Source organism: Mus pahari, chromosome 23, assembly GCF_900095145.1.
Source record: "Mus pahari chromosome 23, PAHARI_EIJ_v1.1, whole genome shotgun sequence".
Classification (NCBI taxonomy): domain Eukaryota; kingdom Metazoa; phylum Chordata; class Mammalia; order Rodentia; family Muridae; genus Mus; species Mus pahari.
In genome coordinates, this window is record NC_034612.1 from 19,618,387 (window position 1) to 19,640,346 (window position 21,960).

At 53.8% G+C, this 21,960-nt stretch overlaps 1 protein-coding gene across 1 annotated transcript in view; it reads left to right on the forward strand.

The window, feature by feature from the left end:
* The first annotated feature begins 1,857 nt into the window (after positions 1–1,857).
* Positions 1,858–21,960, forward strand: part of Mmp17 (matrix metallopeptidase 17) — a 25,277-nt gene continuing 5,174 nt past the window's right edge. Inside the window, exons 1-8 of the mRNA XM_021186708.1 lie at positions 1,858–2,131; positions 12,653–12,785; positions 13,068–13,197; positions 13,524–13,807; positions 14,421–14,597; positions 16,532–16,631; positions 20,230–20,312; positions 20,399–20,551. Coding sequence (XP_021042367.1) covers positions 1,976–2,131; positions 12,653–12,785; positions 13,068–13,197; positions 13,524–13,807; positions 14,421–14,597; positions 16,532–16,631; positions 20,230–20,312; positions 20,399–20,551 — 1,216 coding nt within the window. The 5' untranslated portion in view covers positions 1,858–1,975. The remainder of the gene's footprint in view (positions 2,132–12,652; positions 12,786–13,067; positions 13,198–13,523; positions 13,808–14,420; positions 14,598–16,531; positions 16,632–20,229; positions 20,313–20,398; positions 20,552–21,960) is intronic.

Consider the following 21,960-nt stretch of genomic DNA (forward strand, 5'->3'; position numbering starts at 1 on the left):
CATTTGCCATACTATAGGAGACCTGGAAGAAACTCCCAGAGCCAGACAGGCAAAAGCAGGGCACCTTGGGAGGAGGTACCAGTTAGAGTTGGCAGAGTCCAGAGGACAAGGGTCTGGAGCCAGAGCCCCTAGAGCCACCCATGCCTGAAGCCGTCTCCCCCCCCTCCCCGCATTTGCTCTGCATTTCTCTGAGATTTCCTTCCCACACAGGGACATCCTTCAGGAGAGGCCCAGAGACCTCAGGACAGAAGATGGGGCCACCTGAGCTTTGAAGCGGATCGCAGAGGGCCTAGGAACACAATGCCTTTCTCTCACTGATCTTCTCACTGGGGACAGAGCTTCCTTCTAATGCAGCGCGAACTAATGTCAGGCATTAATATTGTAAACCTGACAGGCTCTAGGATCTCCTAGGAAACAACGTCTCCCAGCACACCTGTGAGAGATTATCTAGATTAGGTTAGCCCCTGGACACGCCTCCAAGGGATTATCCAGATTAAGTTAATTGAGATAGAAAGACCCATTTTTAACTAACTGTGGGCAGTACTATTCCACAGGTTGATAGGGAATCTGTTCCACATGGCTAAACACCCCGAAGATGCTACTGTCTTGTGGCTGGGCACTCTCTGGGGCTGTCAAGGTTCTAACCCCCTCCGTTCCCCCCCCTCCGACCCACGGACCCATCTCCAGCTGTTACTACAAGCTCGTGCAGAATCTAATCTTCTCCCCAAACCACCCAGACACCCGAGAGCAACAGGGTGTGGATAGGCACCAGCTGGGAGTTGAGGGAGGGAACTTTGCCTTCAAAGTAGGGAGCCACCCACCCTCTCCTTTAGGGGCATCATCTGAACCTCCGTTTCCCCGTGCAAACAATAAATACACTGTAATCCTAACGACACCGAGTGACTAGAGAGACCCGCGGGGAAGAGGCTGGAGACCCAGCCGCTGGGGCGGGGACTGAGGGTGGAAGGGCGCTGGATTTGAATTCCGTCCCCTGGCCCAGCCAGTTTCCAATCCATCACTCCACATTGTCTCCTACTTAGGGATTATTTTCTCTGGACCTCAGTTTCTTTGTGTACAAATCGGGAACTATGGTTTCCACCTCTTAAGGGTTGCGAGAAAGAAATTTTCATCTGTAAAGTGCTGAGCGGGTGCCAGATCCCAGTTAATGTTTGCTATTCGTAGCCTCCCTTTCCGTCGCGGCTCAGGGAGATAGAACCGGTCCAGTCCGCCGGAAGCCTGGGGGGTTCACTCCCCGCCCCTCAAAACAAAGTCTCTTTTTTTTCACACCTGCTGCAGACCCTCAGCAGCAGAGGCTAGGTGCTCCCTGGCGGACTAAGGGGAAAAAGTGCTCTGTGCCCAAGGCTCCATACAGGACTCAGGTGTGCGGTCGGCCTACTCGCCCGTCCTAAGCCCCTAATCCCGCCCACTCTCACCCGTCCCCTCCCACCTTACGCCCCCGCTCCCTCCTACGCTCTCTTGTATCACGCTAATCCCCTCCCCCACCTCCGATCACTCCGAATCGGGGTGCTCACTCCCACTCGCCCCAAGACTCTGTGGCCCGCGGGCTCCCCCGTGTGCCCATCATGCGCGCTGCAGCGGTCTCACGGTCCTGAGCGACCTGCGACTAAACCAAGGGCTCTAGCAGGCGACCAGGGGGTGCGTCCAGAGGACGGCAGGGAACTCTAGGACACTCGCAGCCCGATCCGCCGACTCCCTGCCTGCAGCAGTGCTCCAGCCTTCGGGGTGGGCAAACCTTCGGTGCCATTCCTGGGTCCCGCCCGCGCGGGGGGGCCCCTTTAAGGGAGTGGGCGGGGCGATGTCTATTAGCATACATTAGCATGGCCCTGCCCCGGAGGCGGGCGGGCGCGCGGCTCAGTCCCGCGGAGCGGAGCGGTGCGGGCGCGGAGCCGAGCGAGGCGCGGAGCTGGCTGCTGGCGGGTGCGGGGACCCTCGCCACCCGGCCTGGGAGAGCGGGATGGGACGCCGCCCGCGGGGACCTGGGTCCCCCCGGGGACCTGGCCCTCCACGCCCCGGGCCTGGGCTGCCACCACTGCTGCTTCTACTGGCGCTGGCGGCCCATGGGGGCTGCGCAGCGCCCGCGCCCCGCGCGGAGGACCTCAGCCTCGGGGTGGTGAGTGTGCGACACGGGCACGGGACCCTGGGCACCCGGGAGCCGAGTCCCCAGGCGCTTACGAGGTGCAAGGGAGAAGGGAGGCTCGCCCTTGTTCCTCTCGGAGAGGTGCGCGAATCCCGGGCGAGGCGGGGGGGGGGGGATACCCATTTTCAAGACAGAGAAACTGAGGCTGGGGCTGGGGCTGCTCGAGGCGCACGCTTGCAGGTCTAGGAGGACGCAGGTCCCTTTCCCGCCCCGTGCGGTCGTGCGCCGCAGCCGCGGGCGCCCCGGAGAGGTGGTCGCCCAGCCGGAGCCCGGTCTCTGGTTAAAAGCAGCTCCACAGAGACCTCTGGCGGGGTGACCGGTGTCACAGACGCCCGGAGCGGTGCGCCCCGCGAGCTTCGCGGCCGGAGTGGGAGGTCAGCGGCGAGCACCCCAGGCCGGGGACGCGCCTGTGGGCGTCCGGAAAACCTGGGGTTCCCTAGTTTGCCCCGCTGACGATGTTAGGAGAGCCTCCCGCACGGCGTGCGTGCCGCGACCCCGTCTCCCTCCTCCACTGGAACGATCGGCCTTGTCCCGCCGGTGCGGGTGACAACCTCTGCTGTGTCAAACCCGCTGCTGTCCCTATCCCGCCAACTCCCACTGCCAGATCTTAGCTGGGCACCTCGGCTTGGGGACCCGGGCACCGGCTTCTTCCCACCTACCTCTAGCCCACCCTCCTGACCGAAGTCGGGTTTGGAAACCCGCAGGAGACCCGGAAGGTTTCGATCAGACTTTATGGCTCCGCAGGCCCGCGAAGCCCTCTGCAAAGGCGCGCGGTGGCTAGAGCCCGCTTTCGAGGAGGAGGAGGAGGAGGCCCCGGCCTGGGTTCCCGAGATCTGGAGACCCGGCCAGGCGCGGCTTCCTGACTGGCACAAGCCAGCCAATATCCTAATGGGGTCCTGGCAGAGTCAGCTTTCCACGGGCGGTTGGCAACGAGGACTCCTACACCCTCAGGTCTAGGCAAGGTGTCATGGAGATTTCCTGCTGGAGGAGACACTGGGGCGGGAGCAACCTCCAGTTTGGCAACACTTGTCCCTGGATCTAAGAGAGGGGCTGACTCTGCCCCCCCCCCAAGGCATCTGAGGTGGCAGCGGCCCGTGCTTTCTCTGCCCACTTGCAGATGTCTGAGGGTCCCCTGAGGTGGCTTCTTCCTACTCCAGTGGCCTCTAAAATAGGGGTTTTTCACATTTCCTGATCCTAGGTTTTCATAGCTGACTCCCCGATACCATGAGCATTGGGACATCCAGAACCAGTTCTGGTGGGTGACCACAGAGCCCAGACCCCCGTCTTCCTTCAAGCTCTCAGGGTATCTCTAACAGGACTGGTTGGGGGACAGGAGACAGAGGTGGAATCTGGGCGAGGGAGCCCCTGCCAATGCAAGTTCTTAATCGGGCCCAGTGTACTTAGGAAGTTTGCAGCAGCCGGACCTCGGTGGTTGGGGTGGGGTTGGCTCCTCCCCCTGGCACCTGTGAGCCTCATCCGACTTTTCCTCTCCCCTACTGAGTTCCTGAGCACCCCAGGGTCACCAGCCCACCGGCACCCTGAAAATCTCACTAACCAGGGTTATGTGACTCCAGGCTTGCCAGAGGCCGCAAAACCCTGTCGTCCAATCCTGGGTAAGGCGGGAGGGTGCCGCAGGCAGCCTCCTGCCCAGGACAATACCCTCCCGGGTGTGGGAACCGGGTCCTGCCCGCCTCGCCTTTGATGGCGGTGGGGGCGCCCTCTGGTGGCCCTCTAGGGAATGGCACCTAAGAGCTTGGGGTGCAGGGGCACTCACTGAGCTGCAAACGGTGGGCGGGCTTTGGGTGGGAGCTTCCTGATGCCCCTCAGACCGCCCTCTGCGGGCTGTTGAGCGCATTCAGGTCTGGATGCCTCGGAGGAGAAGGACGCCTTTGTGTTTGTGATCAGCCGCTGGCAGACACCGCTAAACCCACGGCTGGGCTGGGAGGGGCGAGCGCCTGTGAATGAAGCCGGGAAGAGGCCCCCAGGCCCCCTGGAAGGACACGCAGGATGTGGTTTCCTCCCAGCTCAGGGGGGGGCTTGCTTTGTTACTCTGTTTCTTAAGTGGTTGCACAGAGCCAAGTGTCCAACCCCAGGCAAGGTTCTGGAGAGTGGCATCCCGGCGGCTTTTCCAAGGGTCCAGCTGGGTAGCCACGGGGAAGTGGACAGTTTTAAGACACAGCCAGATCAGGCCCCGGGTGGCACACCCTGCAGGTTTCATTCACCACCTGTCTTGAAGACTGTTTCATCCGCTGCCTGGTTCTGCAGGTTCTTGCCGCCCGTCAGCCCCCCCCCCCCCCCCGTATTTCATTTACAAATGCCATACCACTCAGCCCGGCCTGGCTCCGTAGTGGATGCATGTTGCTGTGTCTCAGAAGCACCAAGCAGTCGTAGCTTCTGATGGCCCGTGGTTCCTGGGGTTCTGCCTGAGAGCCCCCTTCATGCTACGCAAACGAGCCCAGCAAGTTTCTACCCAGAAGTCTCCTCCCCTAGCAAAGTCTCTCCCGCTGTTGGCACCACACAGCAGGGCAGGTTCAGATCTTCATTGCAAATATGCCCACAACTAAAGGCTAGTTGCTGGGGCTAAGGCTGGCCACGAATAAACAAAGACCCTGGGGGTGGTGGGGCCAGTGATGACAAGTGAAAGCAGGGACACAGAGTGCTGGGTTTGCCCGTGTATCCCCCTCCTGAAGCCTAAGCCACCATCCTGTGCAGACCTTAATCTTCCCTCAGCTTTCTGCATCTTTTCCTTACCACGCAGGAATTCCTTCTTCTCCCCATGGCTGCGCTCCGGGAGCTACAGTTCACTGTGAATCCTAACCAAGATAGCCAGGAGATTAAACTGAGATTGAGCCAGACCCGCTGATACGGGCACTCAGTACGGCTGCCCAGAAACTGAGGCAGGAGGATGATATTAAGGCCAGCACTGGTTATAGAGTGACTCTCTTAAAAAGTAGAAAGAAGGTTTAGAGGTATATTTCAGTCTCTTGCCTAGCATGCACAGAGTACTGGCTGCCAGCCCCACCAAATAAACCAGGCATGGTGGCACGTACCTGTGATTGCAGCACTGGGAAGCAGAGGGAAGAAGATATGGTGTTTAAGGTCATCTTTGGCTACACAGAGTTCAAGGCTAGCCTGAGCAACATGAGACGACTTCTTTAAAAGGACCAATTCTGGGCATGGTGGTATATGTACCCTTAACCCTATAATCCCAGCACACAGGAGGCAGAGGTGGGTCTTAAGAGTTCAAAGACCTGGGCTGGTGAGATGGCTCAGTGGGTAAGAGCACCCGACTGCTCTTCCGGAGGTCCAGAGTTCAAATCCCAACAACCACATGGTGGCTCACAACCATCCGTAACAAGATCTGATGCCCTCTTTTGGAGTGTCTGAAGACAGCTACAGCGTACTTAAATATAATAAATAAATAAATCTTTAAAAAAAAAAAAAAAAAAGAGTTCAAGACCTGGACTTTATAGGGAGTTCCAGGCCAGCCAGGGCTACCTAGCGAGACACTGTCTCAAGAAAATAGAAAGCAGATGAGTGTGTGTTAGTTTTAGTTGGTCTTAGTTCAGTGGTTCTCAACCTGTGGGTGGAGACCTCTTGGGGGGGGGGTCGAATGAGCCTTTCACAGGGGTCATGTATCAGATAAGCTGCATATCAGATATTTATGTTGTGATCCATAACAGTAGCAAGATTCCAGCTATGAAGTAATAATGAGGATAATTTTATAGTTGGGGGCATTCTCCACGACATAAGGAACTGTATGTATGAAAGGGTCGCAGCATTAGGAAGGTTGAGAACCACTGGCTTAGTTATTATTATTCTTTTTATTGCTGTGACCAAGGTAACTTCGAAATGAAAGTGTTTATTGACACAGCCCCAGAGGGGTAGAGGTCACATTAGCAAGGTTGAAGAACCAGCTGCCACGTCTCAGGTGGCAGAGAGCCACACAGTGGGAATGGTGTGACTGGCTTGACACCTCAAGCCGGGTCCCCAGGGACACACCTCCTCATCCTCCCCAAACAGCAGTACCAACTGGAGATGGAGTGTGCAGACAGAAGAACCTTGTGTGGGGTAGTCACTTTCATCTAAACCACTGCAGAGGTCATTTGTCTAGCATGTGAAGGGCCCTGAGTTCTGTCCTAACACACACACACACACACACACACACACACACACAGAGAGAGAGAGAGAGAGAGAGAGAGAGAGAGAGAGAATAAAAAACAGGTCTCAATGTCCCGGCTTCGCTTTGATTTGAGACAGGGTCTCAGGGTCTCGCTGCATAGCCATGGCTAACCCGGAGCTCACAGAGGTCTGCCTGCCTCTGTTTCCTGAGTGCTGGGCTTAAAGGTATGTGTCACCACACCTGGCCACCCTGTGGATAGCTAATGTGGGACCCTTTTACCTAGACCTGGGCTGGGTCCCACACTTCTGCTTACCTGCTCTGTGAACCAACAGATCACAGGCCTTCAGTCTTCTCTCCTTTCAAGTGGGCCCATAGGAGCGGGTTGTACTTAGCGGGGAAGAGGCTAGGGAAGTTCAGGAGGCTTGCAGGGCATTCTCCAGTGAGGACACTGCTAGGGGCCGTCTAGGGTGCGTTAGACGTCTTTGCTCTTAACCGTAAACACGGAGATTTTAGTAACACTTGGCCCTGGGTCTGCGTCCAGGCCAGTGCCGGCACCCGGAGGAGAAACATCTCAAGCATGCTGGGCACTTGGCTTGCAGAAACGATGGGATGGATGTGTGGTCATCACACAGCCTGGCATCCCCTCGCAGCTCCAAGTCTCACTCTGGGCTCATCCCCAGAGCCTTCACTCACCGGTGCGCATGTCCTTCTTAGACTGATGCTCAGCTTCTTCCTGCATCAAAGGTTCACACCCACGCCTACCAGGATGAATGTTCTTCCCAGGGCTCCTTACCTAGACAATCCCGTGTCTACCCAGAAAAACTTCCCTGGGCGTCCGTCGAACTGTCCCCTCTGTCACATCCCTCGTTTCCCTGTCAGTGACTACAGGATAAACTCAGGAGCCAGCCGGCTCCAGCCCCAGTTCTGCACTCACGGGCTGTGTGAACTGGGTCCGTGCCCTGACCTCTCTGTGTTTCTCTTCCCTTGTTTGTAAAATGGGGGAGGGTAACGGACGGTAGCATTGTAAAATGGGGTAACAGTAGCCCAGACTTCATCGGGCGGACTTGCCCAGTGCCGGCTCTGCTCAAAGGAGAGCACAGAGGACAAAACCAAACAAAAACCAGAGCCCACCATCCCCCACACATCCTGGGGCTTGTGTGGTGCTTTTTCCGATAGGGAGCATTCAGTGGGCCTTCGCTCAGGGTCACTGGAGCAGTTGTCACCAGGACCAAAGCAGCCTGCGACACTCTGCGCATGGCCTTCCTCCATCCTCCCCTCCGCTCTGCCCACTTCTAGACAGATCTGCCCCGGTCTGCCTAGCACTCTACTTGCCACAGCCAGGAATATCCGGGCACAGGGATCGTGCCGGCTCCCTGCTAGGATCTATCTTCATAAAAGGGCCATGCAGGGGCTGCAGAGAGGTTCACCCGGTAAAGTGTTTGCGGTGCAAGCATAAGGCCCCGAGTTCAACCCCCAGAACCCGTGTTTACAAAGCTGGTCATGGGCCTGACGAGATGGCCTGGCAGTTGAGAGCATGGACCTAAGACCCACGTTTGATTCCCAGTTCCTACAACAGGTGATTCATAATTGCCTGTCACTCTAGCTCCAGGGGACCAGATGCCTCTGGTCTCTTTGGGCACCTTCACTCAGGTACAGGTACCACAAGAAATATATATTTATTATATATAAATATAAGCTTGGCATGGTGGAACATACGTGTATTCCTGGCACTGGAGAGGCAGAACTGGGGGCGGGGGGAGGGGTGTCCCTCGAGCTTTCTGGCCAGACTTTCTTGCCTCTTCGGTGAACTCCAGGCCAGTTGGGGACCCTGTCTCAAAGGAGCTGAACAGTGCTCCTGAGGGTAACACCCACAGTTGTCCCCCTGGCTTCTGTACACATACCTACCCATTAATAAATAAACGAGTCGAGTATTCCATGTGCTGTGTAACTGTGGGCAGGTTACCCGGCTCATCCAGGCCTCGGTTTCCTCCCATGTAACTGGGACTCCCACTGGTGTGGCTTTTACAAGGGCCTGGGGGGCTTGATGGGAAGAGAATAGTAGGTGAGAGGAGTGGGTGGCCAAAGGTGGCCCTGCCCATGGACTACAGCACCTATAGCTCTCATTTATATATTAGTGATTATCACAAACTTCATACACACACACATACATACATACATACATACATACATATGTACACACACACATCAGGAGCTGCTGCTGCTTCTGACACGGTTAGGACAAGGATCTGACTACAGCTTTCGGACCTGTTTCCCTACCTATGAGATGTGGCTAGCAGTATGTTTGCCTCCAAGTGGAGAGGGATGAGAAATGGCTGTAAACTTCACAGCAATAGCCCAGGTGCCAGGCAAGCTCTGCAGACTCCTGGGGCCACAGATGGCACCTGACCAAGGCTGTGGGCAGAGCTGCCCAGGTTCCAAGAGACACTTGGTAAAGTCAGCTACTGGGGGGGGGGGCAGGGGAGGAGCTTGGGCGGCGGCTGCACTCTATAAATTTGCTAAAATCATCTGAAGGATTTTAGCGCTGTATATATTATGCCTCGTTAGAGCTGTAAAAAGATGCACATTGTGTCAAATGGTGATAAACGCAACAGCAAGATGGGAAAGAGGAGGGGGCCCGGCACTCACTCACTGACTGCGTGTTTACATCTGTGCAGGAAACCCTGACTGGCCCAGCCAGCTGACTCAGTACTGGTCTGCAGTAATGGTCCCGGTTCTCTGACTGGACTGAGAGGAAGGGGTATCCGCCCTTGGGGGTGGGGCTCCCCTTCTCCTGGCCCCACCCCTTCCCCAGTGGCCTTCTGGAAGGTTCACCCTGAGCCTCACAACACCCGCCTGCTGCAGCCTACGTTGCCCTGGAGACAGCGGTCTGTCTCCGTGGCGACAGTGGAAGGAGGACCAGGCAGGCAAACAGGAAGCCAGCGGCCCAGGACAGGGTGTGTGGTCCCAGCTCTATAGGTATTAGGAGACGGGGAGAGAAAGTGAGGAGGTCCAGCCTCTGGCCATCCTGTTGCAGACGCTGAGGTTGGGAGGGGCTTGTACACCTTCAAGGATAAGAGCAGGTCAGGTGAGGTGATAAAGGACTGGCTGGTTGGTAGCTGTAAGGTGCTGGTCCAGGCTGCCCCTTCTGCAGAAATGTTCTGTGTTCTCTAGGTGACTTTTGTCAGCCTAGGCAGCCCTAAGTCCCCTAGGCTAAGTGCTACCTCAGTGGCCCATTATCCTCATTTGGCATTTAACAGCCACAAGTCCCAGATGATAATGTGAACCTCTGGGTATCTGGGGTTCACCTGCTTAGAGATGGATGAGCTGGCTGCTCAGGGCTTCCACACCCCTATACTCGGGTGCAACGGGAATGTTGTCAGTGTCCACCTGAGGCCAATGCTGGCCATCACCCACCTCCCCAAACCAATGCCAACTGTAGCCAGCCCCTCTCAGGTCTTAGGGCTGTGAGAAACGCCTTGGTTGGATCCAGGGAGGGGGCTAGCAACACGAAAAGGGTTGAGCTTTCTCTTGGTGGGGGCAGGGCATCTGAGATTGCAGGTGCAGTGTTGCCTAGTCCCTAGTTATGTTTATTCTAGACAGGACGGTACCAACTGCCATCCCAGCTTAGGGGGAAAGGAATGACCCTCCCAGAGAACCTCACAGCCTCTCTGTTTCCCATTCACGTTCGCTCTTGGGAGATGGACGCCCGATACCCCGGAGGTGTTCCATGTGTGGCCTCCAGGAGGGCTTCCTGCAGGAGGGAATAATGGTCATGAGGCCTTGGGCCCCTGCCTTGAGCCTGTGAGCTTGGCAGGGAGTCTTGAAATCGTGTGTGTGTGTGTGTGTGTGTGTGTGTGTGTGTGTGTGTGTGTGTGTGTGTGTGTGGTTTGACACTTGACAATACCAAAGTATTTTTTAAAAAATAGTTTTTGAGAGGAGAAGTCAAAACAGGATCTTATCCAAGCTTGCCTCAAACAGAATCCAAAATGGGATTCTGGACCTGTAGACAGATCTGGGCCTGCACCCAGGGGTGTGGCTCTTAACTTCCAGGCTGCTCTGGGGAACGTTGCTCTGTCCTCGAAGCTCCTGCCCTGCAGCCTTAGAAGCAGGTCTCTGGCATCCCGTACACACAGGCAGCTTCCAGCCTGGCGGTGCAGAGCGTTGGAGTGAGATGAATTTTGAAACGGCAACCCCAGCAAGGATACATGTTATCTGGGGAGGCGGCCTGGGAGGCACACCTGCTACTGCAGATTACATCATTCAGGCTGGATTGCCTAGCCATGGTTGCTTGTCCCTGATTAAGGCCCTGAGGGGTCCTAGGGCGATGAAGGCCAGGTCTCACTACATCCACTGGGCTCCCAAGCAACAGCGGTCAGCATCAACAGCTAGCCCAGGAAACAGAGCCTGAGTAGCATCCTCAGGACCCGGAGGGTCAGGGAAGGACATGAACAGGTTGATCTTTTTTTTTTAAGTGTCCATCAAAAAAGATGCAGGTTACTGGATGTGATGGCACACGACTTTAATGCTAGCACTGGGGAGGCAGAGACAGGAAGATCTCTAAGTTCGGGGCCAACCTACATAACAAGTTGTGGGCCAACCAAGGCTACATGGTAAGACAGTGTCTTAAAACAGGGCAGGGGTGAACAGCTGGATTGATAGCCCAGTGGTTAAGAGCATCTGTTCCTATTGCAGAGGACCTGGGTTCAATCCCCAGTAATCATGTGTGTGTGTGGGGGGGTGTTATGACCAGCCATAGCTTCAGTTCTGGGCATCTGATGCCCTCATCTGACCTCTGTGGGCAACCAGCATGCATGTGGTTACACATAAACATACACGCAGGCAAGACACTCTCACACAAAATAAAATACACAATTCTATTTTGGAATAACTTTTTCAAGATTTATTTATGTATGTGAGTACACTGTCACTCTCTTCAGACACATCAGAGGAGGGCTATCGGACCCCATTAGAGATGATTGTAAGCCACCATGTGGTTGCTAGGAATTGAACTCAGAACCTCTGGGAGAACAGTCAGCTCTCTTAACTGCTGAGCCATCTCTCCAGTCCCTAGAATAATTTTTTTTTTTTAAAAAAAGAGTACTTATTGCTCTTGCAGAAGTCCCTAATTGGGCTCACAGTACTCACATTGGCTGGGGTCTTTTAGCTTCAACTCCAAGGTGCTTCTAGCCTCTGAGGTCAACCTGCATTCATGTGTAGAGATATACTACAGAACCTCATAATTAAATTTTTTGTTGTCTCTTTTTTTTTTTTTTTTTTTTTGGTCAGGGTCTCTCTATGTAGTCCCAGCTGTCCTGGCTGGAGCACTCTCTGTGTAGATCAGGCTGGCCTCGAACTTTCAGAGCTCTGCCTGCTTCTGCTTCCCAAGTGCTAGGATTAAAGCTATGCACCACCACAGCTAGGTAATTCAACATTAAAAAAAAAAAAAAAAGTTGAATGCCTGGCGTGGTGGCACACGCTTTTAATCCCAGCACTCAGGAGGCAGAGGCAGGCGGATTTCTGAGTTTGAGGCCAGCCTGGTCTACAGAGTGAGTTCCAGGACAGCCAGGGCTATACAGAGAAACCCTGTCTCAAAAAAACCAAAAAAAAGTTGAGGAGAGCGCTTGCATAGTATACACAAAACCTGGGTTCTATCCCTAACACTGCGCAAAGCAGGCTTGGTAGTATGTGCCTATAATCCCATCCCTTGGGCAGCGGAGAGTCAGAGTTTGAAGGTCATTTTTGGCTATAAGGTAAGTTCAAAGACCCATTGGACTCCCTGAGATCCGGTCTCAAAAGGGGGCGGGGGCAGCTGGGTATGGTGGCAGACACATTTAATCCTGGCACATGGAAGGCAGAAGCCGACTCTGGGATTTTAAGACCAACCTGATGTACATAGCCAGCTAAGACTATACAGTAAGACCCTGCTTCTGAGAGAGAGAGAGAGAGAGAGAGAGAGAGAGAGAGAGAGAGAGAGAGAGAGATTGAGATTGAGAGATACGGAAGTAAATGAGCCTACAGGGTTGGGCCTCTTGTTTGTGTCTTTCTTGAAAAGAGGGTGGTTTTGGCTCAGAGCACCCTGACCTACACATCCTTATGGGTCAGCAGGAGCCCGCCAGATAAATGCAAGTCTCAGGCAGGGTGGTTGTCACCATCAGCATGTGGACTCCAGCGCCATCTGGTGGTTGCTGGTAAATGTTGCTCCTGCACATGCTCACCCACATTTCTGGCATCCTGTTTATTATCTGCTTATAAACTCAGATCTAAAGACAGAGATGTGGTAGGGGTAGCCAGGGCCTAGGAGGCATCTCCCCTGCGTCAGTCCCTCCTCAGGGGAGCTCTACCCCATTAACCTCTCTGCTCTGTGTCCCCAGGAGTGGCTAAGCAGGTTTGGCTACCTGCCGCCTGCAGATCCGGCAACAGGGCAGCTACAGACTCAGGAGGAACTGTCCAAAGCGATTACTGCCATGCAGCAGTTTGGTGGTCTGGAGACCACTGGCATCCTAGGTCAGTTCTCCGGGAGGCACCGGGAAACTCCTGGTTCCATCAGGGCTGTGCTAGGCTGGTCATAACATCCCTGGCTGCTCGGGGCCCTGAAATTAGCCACTGCGGACTCAACTGGCTAGAGCCAGAAACTTGAATGCTGGCTTAACCTGACTGGGTATGCGGGGTCGGGGGAGGGGAGACTGGACACACCTGGCCTTGGGACCATCAGCCCCGAGGGAGCTCTGGGGTCTTCACTGGGGAGGTAGAGTCAGGCCTCCTTGCTGACCTGTGTATACTGTCCAGATGAGGCCACTCTGGCCCTGATGAAGACCCCTCGGTGCTCCCTTCCGGACCTGCCCCCTGGGGCCCAATCGAGAAGGAAGCGGCAGACCCCACCCCCAACCAAATGGAGCAAGAGGAACCTTTCTTGGAGGTACGTGGGCCAGGGTGGGGGGTGCACCAGGCTAGCATATCTCTATCCTTCTGCCATCCCCGGGGCCAGACCAGGTCAGTGAGAATCCCACCCCTGTGTAGACTAGAGAGGGTGGGGCCGGCCCTGAGAAATCTTATCACCCAGGCCATCTGGAAAGCAAACATTTGCTTATTACTCCTGGCCTCTGTGCATTCATCTTCTGGAGACTAGAAAAAGGCAGACAATAGGGGACACTCACGCCAAGGAGAGGCAGTAGCACTTCACCCCAGTGGGAGGTCCAGAAAGGCCTCAGGGACAGCTGGCCTCCACTCTGACCCTGACCCTAGGGTCCGGACATTCCCACGGGACTCACCCCTGGGCCGGGATACTGTGCGTGCACTCATGTACTACGCCCTCAAAGTCTGGAGTGACATCACACCCTTGAACTTCCACGAGGTAGCGGGCAACGCGGCGGACATCCAGATCGACTTCTCTAAGGCCGACCACAACGACGGCTATCCCTTTGATGGCCCCGGTGGCACGGTGGCCCACGCATTCTTCCCTGGCGACCACCACACGGCAGGGGACACCCACTTTGATGACGATGAGCCATGGACCTTCCGTTCCTCAGGTGTGCGGGAGAGGACTGGTCCTGAGTAGATGGGACCCTGGGCCTGAGCAGTCCCTGTGGGCCCTGCAGACCCCACGGTAGCAGCCCGAACCTGTAAAAGGTAGATGCGGTTGTAGCCCCCAGAATGAGTCCCCACTTTGGCTTAAAGAGTTCTGCCCTACGCCGCTCCTAAGTTAGCCACTGGCTGAGACCTGTCGGGTTCTTCTCATGGCACTGAACCACAAGGTGTCTGCAGTCAGCTTGGCAAACCCAGCTAGTTCTCTGCGCAGTGCACAGGAGCCCAAACCTCTCCCATAGGGTTTAGGGGTCGACACTCACTGTACTTAAGCCTGGAAAATCTTTCTAATCCTGGGTTGTCTCCACCATGACCTGGTCCTAAAAGGGCTGAGTTCCATAGCATGAAGATGTAAGAGACCCCTGGGAAACCCCTTCCAGCCACACAGAGCCTCATAGGAGCTCAGCACAGTCTCACATAGCCACAGCACGCATTAGGCTAACTTGAGTCCCCAGCACAGCCAGGATGCAGACACCCCCTGAGCTCTGTATTCTAGCGCCATCATTAGCGAGGGGGGAGTCCTGTTCCTCTTTGCTCATGCAGTTCCTGTGTCCTCAGATGCCCATGGGATGGACCTGTTTGCAGTGGCTGTCCATGAGTTTGGTCATGCCATTGGTCTGAGCCATGTTGCCGCCCCAAGCTCCATCATGCAACCGTACTACCAGGGCCCCGTGGGTGACCCGCTACGCTATGGGCTTCCCTATGAGGACAGGGTGCGTGTCTGGCAGTTGTACGGTGAGTGTCCCCGAAGCCCAGGAGGGACCGTATGGAGGGTGGGGCTAGGAACAAATGCCCCGGGTAGTTAGCTCTGCTCAGGGCTGTGGCCTCTTAGTCTAGAACACTGTGGGCACATGATATCTACTGGGGATGGGACAGAGGAGAAAGAGAGGAGGGCAGGACATGGGACACAGGCCTCTCTGCTTTCCAGTACTGGTGCCCCAGGGATTTAGAGCCCCGGGGATTTCATATCTCTTCCTCAAAGGTTTGACGGTCTTGGCAGCAATGAAAATGGACCCAGACCTACTGGGCATGTGCTAAATTAACCATCTATAACTAAGGGAGGAACAGTAGCCATGGGGTTGGCCCAGGTCAGGTAGCTTGTCCTAGATAGCCCATAAGCATGAATATCCCTACAGGCCCAAGGAGGAGCGTTTTGCCCAGGATAGCCCATAAGAGTGTGGAGATATCCCTATAGGACCAGAGTTCAGGCACGTTGTCCCAGAGTAGCCCACAGGACCAAGAAGCAAGGTAGCTTGCCAGGGTAGAGCCCCTGACGGCGATAGGCAGGCAGCTTACCTAGAACAGCTCCGTGGCAATGTAGACAGCCAAAACAGGAACAGAGTCTGGCCCAGGACCACTCCCAAGACACATCAAGTAGTAGATGGCGGTGTCTCTGTCCCCGTGCCCATCCGGAAGACGATGCTCTGGGAGCATCATATACAGAAACATCATTCTGCCCTAGAAGAGCCAACCCACCGTGACCAGCCTCCTCCAGCCTCACCCTGCACCTCCCTAACTTTGTTCCAAGCCTCCTCCCACTCCCCTCCACCCTATGAGTGAGGTGGTTGTTGTTGTTGTTGTTTTGTTTTTGTGTCTGGTGGTGGTGTTTTTGCAGAATTGTCTTTTTTTTTTTTTTTAAATTTGTATGTGCACCACATGCCTGCAGGTCCCCACAGTGGTCAGAAGAGGGCGCCAGAGCCTCTGGAACTCGAGTTCCAGGCAGTTGATGCTGGGAACCTAACCCAGGTCCTTTACAAGAGGAGCAAAGCCCCCTTATTCACCGAGCTACCTCTCCAGCCTGTGTGCAGTTTTCTTTTTATGTGTGGGAATTTCTGGCCTTACATGTATGTATGTATGTGCTCCACATGTATGCCTGGTGCCCGTGGAGGTCAGGAGAGGGCATTAGTTCCCCTGGAACTGGAGTTGCAGGCAGCGGTGAGATGTGTGGGTGCTGGGAACCGAACCTAGGTCCTCCGCAAGAGCCGTCAGTGCACTTAATGGCTGAACCGTCTCTCCAGCGCCTGTGGGTTATTTGTAATGCAGTAAAGTTGTCCATCTCCAAGGGTGAGCACGGGGTTAAGGTAGCACAGCCACAGAGTTCTGCAAGCGCCACCCTGTCTAGGTCCAAAACTCTCATCACCGTTATCTAACCCCCAAGGAGAGCTGCCTCTGAGGATTGCCTGAAGTGAGACACTTTGGGGAAACGGGGCTGTACAGAATGAGGTCTTCTGTAGCTAGTGGTTTGTTCTTCCCCCAAGTGTGGTGTTTTCAAGGTTTCTCCTTCACTGAAGTCAGATCGGGTTCCTTGTCATGACCAAATGAGCCCAGCACTGAACCCTGGGTCACTTTCCTGTCAGGCTCTTGTGACCCGCGCTGTGGACATTGCTGACGAATCCTTGTAGCTCTCCTGGCTTACATCTTTCCCTGGTGTCCACCCAGGAGTGTGGTGGTTAGGGACGCTGATGTGTTGGACAAGCTCTTGGGGGGCATAGTATAGTTCACAGGCATGCTATGGTGATCTGCCCCACCTCGACAGCCATTTGGCTGCATGGAAATGCCAGGAAATCACCTGCCAGCCTCACGGCCCACGCCCAGGCCGTGCCCAGGGCCCTTGGAAAGGCAGGGCAGACTAGGGCCCTGGGTTGAGTGGAGTTTTCCTGCCTCCACAGGTGTGCGGGAATCCGTCTCCCCTACTGCCCAGCTGGATACCCCAGAGCCCGAGGAGCCACCCCTCCTGCCAGAGCCCCCCAACAATCGCTCTAGCACTCCGTAAGTCATGTCCCTTGTCACTCTACCTTGGCCAGCCTGTCCTGGGCCCAGTGCTGCCCTTTCTGGGCATGTAGTACCCAGGATAGCCCAGGACCCTGGGGAAGGCATGTTGCATGTGCTGACTGGTTCTGGGGCACACTTTCTTCTCTTCTACTTCTCAATAGGAGATGGGGGAGCGGGGAGGAGCAGTTACCCCAGGGAGCTACAGTGAGTCTCAAATCATTCCCCTCCTATAGCCTGGTTCACTAAGCCCAGGACTTTGATCTTGCAGCCGGTTGGCTGGTCTGTCACCAGCGTTTGTTAGGGCTATGGAGGACTCAGGGTTTTATATTAGTGTCCGTCCCTCTGCATTTTGACTGAGAGCTGAGCTTATCCAGTCAGTCTCCCATCCCCTGTCCCCCACTCCTCCCAAGCCCCCCACCCCTGCAAATATCCATACCCTGTCCCTGGGGCTGGGGCTGTCAGCACAGCGGCAGGGTACTGTAATAGACAGACTCTGTTGAGAGTTCCCACAGTACCTTTGCAATCAAAGTACTGCTCTGCTTGTTCTGGTTTGGTTTGGCTTGGCTTGGCTTGGTTTTCGGGGGACAATGTCTTTGTCTGTAGCCCAGGCTGGCCTTGAACTGCTATATGTTTTCTGACTTAGCCTCCGAGGGCTGGGATTGTAGACATGAGTAACTATTGTGCGTGTGTTTCATGTGTTGGGGCTCCTTGTGCATGTGAGGTAAGTGTGCTGAGCTATACCCCAAACCCTGTGTTGGTTGGTTGGTTGGTACTTTCTGTTTGGTTTTTTTGTTGTTGTTGTTTTTGTTTTTGTTTTCTGAGACAGGGTTTCTTTGTGTAGCCCTGGCTGTCCTGGAACTCACTTTGTAGACCAGGCTGGCCTCAAACTCAGAAATCCGCCTGCTTCTGCCTCCTGAATGCTGGGATTAAAGGCGTGCACCACCACGCCTGGCTAGTTTGGTTTTGAGATAGGGTCTCATCTATCCCAAGTTGGCTTCAAACTCTATGTAGCTAAGGATGAAGACACCCTCTCGTCTCCTGCCTCTATGTTCCAAGTGTGAGGATGACAGGCATGTACAGCCCAGGATTATGCAGTGCTAGGAATCAAATTCTGGGCTTTGTGCATGGTAGGCAAATACTGGACAGCCTGAGCTGCATCCCCAACCTGTGATGGTTATGTGTGTGTATGTACTTATGTATATACACACATATGTATAATATATTAGTGTGTGTATATAGCGTACACATATATATTAGTGTGTGTATATATATGTATGTATACATACACATATATTAGTGTATATATGTATATACACACATATATTTATGTATGTATATGTATTGTACACACATATGTATATATCTTTACTGTGGCTGTGGGTTGTGAGTACACACATACCACAGTGTATATAGAGGTCAGAGGGTAGCTCGTGGGAATGAGTTTTCTGCTTCTACCATATTTATTGATTCTAGAGATTGAATCCTTGTTACTAGGCATGACAGCAAGTACTTTAATGAACCGAGCCACCTCACTCACCCCACGTTGATTCTTTTCAGATAAGGGTTTTGCTGTGTAATCCTGGCTGGCCTATGTAGCATAGGCCAGCCTGAAATGTGTGAACATCCGCCTCTGTCTCCCAAATGCTGGGATTTAGGCATAAGGCACCACACACTTGGCTTTGCTTTTTTTTTTTTTTTTTTTTTCTTTCTGTGATAATTGAACCCTGGACCTTGCACGTCTTGGACAGTCTATAACTGAGCTATATCCCCTCCGGAGTCATTTTTCTCCTACCAGCCCCCCCCACTCGATCCTCTACGTGGGTGGGTACTTGTGTGTGTGTGTGTGTGTGTGTGTGTGTGTGTGACCCCTGCCGGAGGGTTCTGTGCCTTGACAGAGCATGAGTCTCCTGGTGAATGTGCACGCTGCTGTGTGGTTCTGCAGGAAGTTTCCTGGGGAAGCCCTCTGCGGCAGAGCCTGAGGACAGGCTGCCTCTCACGAATGTCCTCAGGTCTCCATCAGGGCACCCTCTGCTGTCGATCACCGCTGGCGCCTACCCATGGCTCCTGCTTACACGAGTAGCACTGTGGTAGACAGGACCCACTCCGTCTCTGAAGTGTGATACTGGCTCATCTGCAGTGTGCGCCAACAAATACTCACACCCCTTACCCACTGGGTTCTACATGCTGACCCTTATCTATCTAGGAAACTCAGAAGACATTCTTACTTCCTGGCTATTGAGGATTTTTAAAAAACCATGTGTCTCTTTGTGGATGTGTGTATTACAGAGACCAGAGACATTGGATTGGCTGGAGTTGGAGTAGCAGGCTGTTCTGGACTACCTGATGTGGGTGCTAAGAACTGACCTGGGTCCTCTGCCAGAGCAAAAAATACTTGTTTGTTGGTTGGTTGGTTTTGAGACAAGATCTTTCTATGTAGCCCTGGCTATCCTGGAATTCACTATGTATTCGCCAGGCTGGCCTTGAACCCACAGAGATCCGCCGCCCTCTGCCTCCTGAGTTGCTAGGATTAAAGGTGTGAGCCCCCATGCTCAGCCAGCAGAAAATACCCGTAAGCACTGTGCCATTTCTCCAGCTCCTTTCTCTCGTGCATGCTCACTCTGCTGCATGTGGTTCTGCAGGTAGTTTTCCTGGGAAGCCCTATTTCAGACAGGTCTAACTGGAACCCAGTTTATATGATTTCTAGGGAGTTACAGAAACACTTCTTCATCCTACATAGGACCCCACATTGGACCAAAAAAAGGATTCTAGTCTAGCCTAGTGAACCAGTGAGTTTTCTGGGGCTACTCAAAGGAGAGAGGGTAACCATTACTTACAAGAGGATGGCTGCTACGAAGGCAGCTGCATTACTGAAAAGCCCACCCCAGCCTGGGTGAGAGAAAAAGCATCCTTGGAACTGTGTGGTTGGCAGGTATCTCAGCCATTTGGAGAGGATTCTTTCCTCCAGCCATCTTCTATAACTTTAGGAAGGGCCCCTCTGAATCTTGTAAGTTTCAGGAACTTCCTGCAACTTGGGAGTTTTGTTTCCCTTCTAAATAGCAAGGGCCATATCTCCTAGGAAGGTTTTGAATGTTTTTCATTCTCAGGTCATTGTAACCTAACACCCAAGCTGACAGGACCTGGTGATCTCCCTGCCTCAACCTCCAGAGTAAAGGCTGTGTGTAAAATGGTGTGTCCACAAACCTGAGTTAAACTCACATTCTTTGTTTTTGTTTTTCAGTCACTGTTATTGGTTTGTTTGGGGGTGTTGATATCGTTGTCTGGTGTTTCAGGTTTGGGGGAGTTGGCTTTGGTGTTTTGAACCAGTCTCGTTTAGCCTAGGCTAGACTCAGAAAATAACTTATAGCCTTCTTGGGCCTTAGTTCTACACTTGATCTTAGCCAAAAGGCCGAGAAGCGATTTGGGCCTTAGTTCTAACTGACCTTGTTTACCTGGTAGACACTGGCTACCTTGTGAATACAGGGTTGTTGTGGGTCCTTCCAGGATGCTCACCCCCACGGTTCTGGCAGGAATAGCTCACCCAGCTGCTTGGGTTCGATGTTCTCCCTCTCAGCCCATCTCACATTCTGCCCTGCAGGCCCCAGAAAGACGTGCCTCACAGATGCACTGCCCACTTTGATGCTGTGGCCCAGATTCGCGGCGAAGCATTCTTTTTCAAAGGTAAACCCTGGAGTCCCGTGGAATGGCCGGATGGATCCCTATAGCCACAGCAGGCTGTGGTAGCCACCTTCCCTTTCCTCACCCAGGCAAGTATTTCTGGCGGCTGACCCGGGACCGACACTTGGTGTCGCTGCAGCCGGCTCAAATGCATCGCTTCTGGCGGGGCCTGCCACTGCACCTGGACAGCGTGGACGCTGTGTATGAGCGTACCAGTGACCATAAGATTGTCTTCTTCAAAGGTGAGTGAACTGTTTCCACGTGTGTGCCCCAGCTTGCCCTGGCCTCCCTTGGTGTTGTCTGACCTGCCTCAGCCTCCCCAGCACCCTGCCAATTTAGAGCCACCGGTCTGAGAGCAGCTGTTACTCATTGGATGCGTGTATTGTTGTCTACTGGCATCTTGTCCTGTAGGGGGCGCTATAGACACACAGCCAAAAAGAGAGAAAGAAAGAAAGAAGGAAGGAGGGAAGGAAGGGAAGGAGGGAAGGAAGGAAGAGAGAGAGAAAGAGAGAGGAAGGGAGGGAGGGAGGGAAGGAAGGAAGAAAATATATTCCCATAGGGGTGCAGGTGTCTGATGTTGGGGAGGATGAAAATTCCTATATACAGGAAGGAGTTTATTTGAAGCATCATTAGAGGTGACTGAGGAAGTCAAACTAAGGCAGGCAAAGCCTATCTAGTGCCCTGCCATTGAGCAGAAATCCAAGTTTACAGCTAATATGAAGACCCCGAGGTAGAGACAGCCCCTCTGAGTGCAGAGAGCAGCTGGGGCTTCAGAGGCCATGAAATGCAAGGGGGATGTGAGGCCACCTCACCCTGTCCCTAACTCTGAAGCCTTCAGTGCTCCTAGCCTTCAGTGCTGGACTTGGACAGGATGTATATCTTCTATCCATATCTATGCCACAGGAGGGAAGTACATTCCTATAGTCCTAGCACTCAGGAAGCTGAGGAAGGAGGATTGTTACAAACTCCCAGCCAAAATTGTTATTGTCTCCCAAGATTTAGGTGGTCCCCGGGGACTATGGATATCATTTAATTGGTTGATTAAATACTTGGCTGAGCTCACACAAAAGCCTAGGTCTGCACCTCAGCACTGCATGTCCCATGTGTGTTAATCCCAACACTTGAGAGTTAGAGGCAGGAGGATTGTCAATTCGAGGTCATCCTTGGCCATGTAGCGAGTTGGAGACCAGCCTAATTGAGGAAGGAGATGCACGGGCTGAGGTGTGAACCTCCTGGGCCCATGCACAGGTAGAAATGGGACCCTTCCTATGCTAGCTATGGGACAGAAACCTGGGATCGATATGAGCAAGTAGCTTTCCCCTGGCTCATAGGTGCCAGTGCCTCTCCATTTGAAGGTGGTACCAGACCTTGCTCGATGCAGGGCTCTATGAGGACACCTGGCTGCCTGAGCCAGCATGACCTCATATATTAATTACTTGACTCTATGCTGCAACAAATTACCGGACAAAAGCAACTTAGGGAAGGTCTTATTTTGGCTCCCAGTTCTAAGGCACTCAGTCCATCCTGGTAGGGAAGGCGCTGCGGGAGAGAGGAGACAGCTGGTTACATTGTATCCTCAGCCAGGGCAGGCACAGGAGGAAGGATGAGGCAGCTGGTTACATTGTATCCTCAGCCAGGGCAGGCACAGGAG